This window comes from Balaenoptera musculus, chromosome 11 (assembly GCF_009873245.2).
Source record: "Balaenoptera musculus isolate JJ_BM4_2016_0621 chromosome 11, mBalMus1.pri.v3, whole genome shotgun sequence".
Taxonomy (NCBI): Eukaryota; Metazoa; Chordata; class Mammalia; order Artiodactyla; family Balaenopteridae; genus Balaenoptera; species Balaenoptera musculus.
The window spans coordinates 58,606,930-58,613,821 of record NC_045795.1 but is presented as its reverse complement, the minus strand read 5'-3'; the positions used below and the strand labels follow the sequence as shown (position 1 = coordinate 58,613,821).

Here is a 6,892-nt window from a genome sequence, read left to right as displayed (position 1 = left end):
CACTTATCGTGGGTCCTTGCTGCGGCTGTAGGGCGTCTAGGGCTGCTGGTCAGCTCTGGTCTAGACGCGCGGGGGTCTGCAAGGCGTGAGGCCGCTTTCCAACCTGGCTTCCCGGGATGTCGGTGGCCTTCGTGCCGGACTGGCTGAGAGGCAAGGCGGAAGTCAATCAGGAGACGATCCAGCGGGTGAGCTCTAATGCGGGCAGAGCGATCTTAGCAGAGATCCCGAAGTGCTACGGGTGCTGGAAGCTTCCTGGAGTGAGCAGCTGAGACTGGTGTGCCTAGGGTGACTTGCCGTCAGCTGGGAATGAAGTCAGCAGAGGCGCTGGGGCTGGAAATCCCGGCATTGGGGCGGGGGTGGGGGAAGGAGGCAGTTGTCCCCGCCGTCCTGATGTCGTGCTGCACTGACCCTTTGATCTTTCAGCTCCTGGAGGAGAATGATCAGTTGATCCGCTGTATTGTGGAATATCAGAACAAAGGCCGGGCGAATGAATGCGTCCAGTAAGTCCCCTCCCTATTCCCCTGACTAATGAGTTTGGCGGGGAAGCCAGTGTAGGAATACAGCAGCTGACCTGAACTAGGAGTCTTGAGTGATTGATCGCAGATGAGGCTCAGAGAGGTTACTTACCTGCCCAAGACCATACGGACAGTGCACTGTGAAGCTTGGAGTCAGACGTGGCTCCCTCTTCAAAACTTGAATTGTGCTCATTGCAAAGACTGCTTCACGTGAAGTCATGTCAGCCGATGACAGCAGGGATGGGGAGGAAAGCACTCGGAAAACTAGTGTCAGGAGATGATGAGAGCAGTGGCTGCTTTCTGGTCATGGAACCCTGGCTCATACTTTTCTTGTAACACATGCAAAGACCAATAAAAGATTTCCAGGTTAAGACAGAGGTAAATTTGGCACAGTAATTTAATGTGCTGTCTAGCCATATGCCAAAATGAGAGAAAACAGCCTCTTTTCTAAATGTCCTTCCAGGAATTATGCCCCATTTATTACAGAAAAAAAATTTTATTTCATTGTTACTGAAGCCATGCTTTTCCCACCCCCTAAAAAAGTAACCTGCAATCCCTCACTGAACAGCTCAGTGGAATAGTAGAGATATCCATCTTTGGGTAAGTCTTTACATTGGACACTGGCATTTGGTAATTTGCTTTTGTACAGTTTATAGTAAATACTCTCATTTTTCTATATGGAAAATAGTTGCAAAACACTCTATTTGGTGCAGTGATTCTCAAACTATGGGGCAAGAAAGTTATCAAAATCTCCTAATGGACCTTTTCACACTGCACAGTCCACGCTTCCTGCCCCCTAGCCTGATTTGTCTTCCTAGGTGGAGAGCTCTACCCCCTGATTGAGAATCGCTATTATAGTAAGTGTGCATTGATCATGGAAGTGTCTTGTCCCTTCTTTAAGTTTGTTCAAGATTTTTTTTGGGGGGGTGCTGTGTGGCATGCGGGATCTCAGTTCCCCGACCAGGGATCAAAACCGTGCCCCCTGCATCGGAAGCATCAAGTCCTAACCACTGGACTGCCAGGGAATTCCCTGTTCAAGATATTTTATAAGTAATACTGAGTACCAGGCACTGTTTCAGCCACTGGGGAATCAGTACCAAAACAGATACCAGCTCTGCTTTCATGGAACTTACCTTCTAGACTGTAGAATCATATAATTAGGCACATACTAATAAGCACTTCGAATAAGAATAAAGCAGGGTAAGTGGGGGGAAGAGTGCTAGTTTATACCTGGTATCTCTGATGTGACATTTGAGTAGACGCCTTAGGTGGGGGAGCAGCTATGCAGATACGTGAATCAGAGAGAGTATCAGGTGGAAAAGCCCCCAGGCTAGAGCGTGCTGGATATCTTCAAGTCATAGCAAGGAGGCCACTCTGGCCAGAACTCGGTGAGTAAAGGGAAAGTGGTAGGAGATGAGATCAGAGAGGGTAACTAGAGGCCCTGATCATGTAGGGCCTTATAGGCCATGAGGGCTTAGCTTTACTCATAATGAGATGGGAGCCTTTGGAGGGTTTTGAACAGAGGTATGACATGATCTTGACCTAAAATGTACAGTGATCACTCAGGCTGCTATGTGGATAATTAGAGTAGGGGTGCAAAGGTAGAGCAGGGAGACAGGTTAGGAGACTGCTCCAGTAGTCCAAGCAAGAAGTGATAGTGGCTTGGCCTAGAGAGGTAGCTATGGAAGTGAGAAGTGAGAACAGGTAAGATTCTGGATATATTTTCCTTTAATGTGTTAAATAAGAAGGTTGACAACACTGAGTGATCCAATCAGTGGATGAGCCATTCACTAGGGTGGATAAATTCTTTCCCAGTTTTTTGTTCATGTTCAGTAAAAGCAAACGTCTAATTTTTACCTGTTTTTTACCCATAGGTACCAGCATGTGTTACACAGAAATCTCATTTATTTGGCCACCATCGCAGACGCCAACCCAACCAGCGCCTCAAAAGCAATGGAATAATCTTCCAGTTGGCTGTTGTGAGGAGTAATCAAATGTAATCTATTTCCTAGGAAATGGAGGCAGGATCCTTACCAACTCAACTGCTTAGAAGGTGAATGGAACCTCTGTGGCTCGAAAATACAAAGAAAGCTACTAAATTAACCATATTCTCAGAGAGAATAAATATTTATTTTAATAATTAAGCGGATTCGCTCAATTAAGTTGACTCCAGGTGTCCTTCTTCCTGAAATAAGTGTGTTTGGACATCAGGGGCATCTTCGAGTCTACCTTTTCAGTTTCAACCTGAAGAGGAAACTGAGCAGGTATTGGGTGAGACTCCCGACTGAGACCCTGCCAATGGACATGTAACTGTGTGTTCCCTCCTACCAGTTTGCGGTTGTGGACCCCCTGACTGCTCTTTTCAGGTTGCTTTGAAATAAAGCTTGCCTTTCCACAAAAGACTGATATTGAGGTATAGGAATTTTCATGTAATAAGTTTTCCATTTGGTTTTTGAGAAAAAGTGTAAAGACTTAAAAATATATGTAACAACACCATTATCATTGCTAACACAATTAATAGTAATTCTTAATTATTATCTAACATCTACTAATAGAAGATGTGATAGGGGAGGAAGAGTATCTTTTTCTTTCTATCCTTTTAAGGTTCTTGGCTAGGCCTCTATAACGAAAGACAGATTAATAAAAGAAAAGCATACAAATTTATTTAATATAAGTTTTATGTGACATGGGAGCCTTCATAAGGAAATGAAGACCCAAAGAAGCAGTTAAACCTGAGCGTTTTTATAGTAAGTTTGATGAAAAGTAGAAAGTCATGGAAAAATGTTATAGGACATAAAGGTATGAGCTAAGTGTAGTAAACTGGAGGGAACTTAGTAAGGCCTTTTTGTTAAAAATCTGTATCCCTCTGGATGTAGGGAGGACACTTCTAATATGAGGGTCTCATGACCTGTTTCATGGGAGAAGGTCTGAGAGTCCTTCCAGCATCTGCCATTTCTCAAATTGCTTCAGCTTAAAATATTCAATATGCCAAGGTGCCATATTTTGGAGTAGCATGCCCTGAATTCCACGATGTTCAGTTTTCTTTTGTTCCCACAAAACGTGTTTTTGTTGATGTGTCTGAATCAGGATCCAAACAAGATTTACACCCTGCATTTTGTTGATGTCCCTTAAGTCTCTAAAAATACTTCACAGTTCCCTTTTCTTTTCTTTGCCATTTGTTGGAAAAACTAGGTCACTTGCTCTAAAATTTTTCACATTTCTGTTGTATCCCTGTGGTGTCATTATATCTGTCCCACTAATCGTCCACTTTTCCTATAAACTGGTAGAGGCTCATTCAGACTCAGGTTCTAATATTTTTGGCAAGAATACATCATAGGAAGTGATAGGTGCTTGCTTTCGCATCACATCAGGAAATAACCTACTTTGATTTATTATCAAGTTCCTGATAGCCTTTCACTTAAATTATGATCTACCCAGCTTTGATCTGTTACTTCCTCAGGGATTACATAATGGTGATTTTCTATTTTATTGTTCTTTTTGCCTCTATTAGCTTTGTTCTATAAAGAACCTTCCCTCTTTGAGACTTACCTGTTAAATGAGGCAAAGAGATTCTTGTGAACCCAAAATTAAAAGCTCCTTTTGTTGGAGTCAAGGGTTGCAACCCAGGGAGGCTGTAACATGTAAACAGTGAAGAGGGACCTCATTTTGAGTCCCAGATCTAACACAACCTCTGAAAGTTCTGTTTCCTCAGCTCTAAAATGGGGATAATGAAAGTAGTATCCGCCTCCTCACGTTGTGAGATGGAGATAATGCAGTTGAGAGCTGGGCACATGGTAAACATCCAAGTGTGTTAGCTTTGTGTGTTAGCTGAAGGCTCTGGCCCTTTCTAGGCCTTCTCAAGTCTGGAAGGGAGCCTGCTCCCCCACCCATTCTGCCATCTGTAGGGTTCTAACCCATCCTTGGTCTCCTCCCTCCTCTACTATTCATGTGGTTCGTGCTCATACTCCATGCCAAGTAGGCTGCTCATGGGCCTAATCTGATCAGCAGATATGGTGGGTGCTGTGCAATGTATTTAGTTTTGAATTAGTTGCTAATATTTAAAAAACAAGAGGATTTCCTAGGAAAGCCTGGCTTTCTAGCAATGCTGGGTTACAGATCCATGTGGCAACCATCAGCTGGAGTGGGATGGCAGCTGCCCCCCTTTATTAGACAGCTTGAACACTTAAAAATCTGTTAAGAGGGTGGATCTCGGGACTTACCCGGCCATCTAGTGGTTAAGACTCTGCACGTCGACTGCAGGGGGTGTGGGTTCGATCCCTGGTTGGGGAACTAAGATCCCACATGCTGCATGACATGGCCAAAAAATTTTTAAAGAGGGTGGATCTCATGTTGTGTTCTTACCACAATAAAGTAAAACAAAAACAAACAAAAAAAGTAGAGAGTGGTTACCAGATCCTGGGTAGAGGGGAGAATGAGGAGTTATTGTTTAATTGGTACCAAGTTTTAGTTTAGTTTTTTAAAAATTTTTTTTTTTTTTTTTTTTTTTTATTCACACACACACACACTGTATTTTATTTTTACAAGACATAAATAGACTGACACCAAGCATTGTACATGGATGACCACAACAAAAGCAACAATGATTGCAATTACCAAACATGAAAAAATTTTTTTTTAGTTTTTTTTATTATTTTTTTTGGCCACACCTTGCGGAATGTGGGATCTTAGTTCCCCGACCAGGGATTGAACTTGCGCCCCCTGCAGTGGAAGCACGGAGTCTTAACCACTGGACCACCAGGGAAGGCCTAAAAATTTTTATTTATTTATTTTTGGCTGCTTTGGGTCTTCATTGCTGCACGCAGGCTTTCTCTAGTTGCAGCGAGCGGGGGCTACTCTTCGTTGCGGTGTGCCGGCTTCTCATTGCGGTGGCTTCCCTTGTTGCGGAGCACGGACTCTAGGTGCTCAGGCTCCAGTAATTGTGGCACACGGGCTTCACTAGTTGTGGCATGCAGGCTCAGTAGTTGTGGCTCGCAGGCTCTAGAGCACAGGCTCAGTAGGTGTGGTGCACGGGCTTAGTTGCTCCGCGGCATGTGGGATCTTCCCGGACCAGGGATCGAACCTGTGTCCCCTGCATTGGCAGGCGGATTCTTAACCACCACGCCACCAGGGAAGTCCCCAAAGTTTTAGTTTTACAAGATGAAAATTGTCTTATGGATAGATGGTGGTGATGGTTGCACAACAATGTGAATGTAGTTAACAGCCTCTGAACTGTAAGCTTAAAAACAGTTAAAAGATAATTTTATGTAAAGTATATTTTACAATTTTAAGAAAATAATGGAAAACAATTACAACCCAACAGTGTGGTCCCAGCCTAAAGATACATCAGTGTAACAAATAGAGTCCAGAAATAGAATCGCACATGTGTGGTCACAAAGCCATGGTAATTCAATGGATAAAAGTCTTTTCAACAAATGGTGGTGGAACTACTGTATAGCCCTACGGGGAAAAGAATGAACCTCAACTTCTACCTGACCCCACATCCACAAATTCTAATAGATCATAGGCTTACACCTATGGTGTAAGGTTGGGCTACAAAACTTCTAAAAGAAAACATAGGAGAAAATCTTCTCGAGCTTGGGGTAGGCAGAGATTTCCTACACAAAGAAGCACAACCCATAAAAGAAAAAATTGATCAAGTGATTGAATCAAAAATTAAAAACTGCTTTGCACAAGCCACTTTCAAAACAATGAAAAGACAAGACGCAGATTGGGAGAAAATATTCGCACTTACATAAACCTAACAAGAGAGTTGTATTCAAAACATACATATATCATCTAACAACACGTTAGTATCCAGAACCCTTGCATTCTATAAGACGAAGAACGCGATTCAAATAAGGGCAAAGGTCTTGAACTGACACTTCACAAAAGAGGAAGAATGGCCTTGAACACAACTATACCAGTGACGCTGGCCCCAAAGCGGGGACGAACGCACAATTCAGCCTAAAGGCCTTTGAAGTGAGACAAATGGTCTAACGGGATAGTGTCATAACTACTCCTTGAGAAAAAGAAAACCAAAGCTCTGTCGCTTTACTACACGTCAACAACCTCATTCTCCCAACTGTTTCGCAGCTTCGGAAACAGCAAAGCCTCGCGGTATTTGCAAATACATAGACACGGCCCTGGAGAAAGGACCACAGAAAGTAGAGAGCACAGGCGCGTCCGGGGCTCCCAGATTGGGCGACTGATTCCAACGTACAAGGGGGGAAAGGGGCGGGGCAAAACAGGGCCAGCTCAGGAATAGGAGCGCCGGGGCTGGAGGCTCTTCGAGCTCCAAGGCACGCCCACGTAAGCACACCCCCTTCGGTTACCCACCGCCTTCAAGACCGTACTCTCGCGGTATTTGTCCCGACTCT

General features: G+C 43.8%; 1 protein-coding gene across 1 annotated transcript; it reads left to right on the top strand.

Moving 5' to 3' along the window:
- On the top strand, window positions 1–3,029 carry SS18L2 (SS18 like 2). Its single transcript, XM_036868787.1, has 3 exons — window positions 1–185; window positions 424–500; window positions 2,390–3,029. Exons 1-3 carry the CDS (start codon window positions 117–119, stop codon window positions 2,475–2,477), a joined length of 234 nt encoding a protein of 77 aa, XP_036724682.1. The 5' UTR covers window positions 1–116; the 3' UTR covers window positions 2,478–3,029.
- Window positions 3,030–6,892: the final 3,863 nt, after the last annotated feature.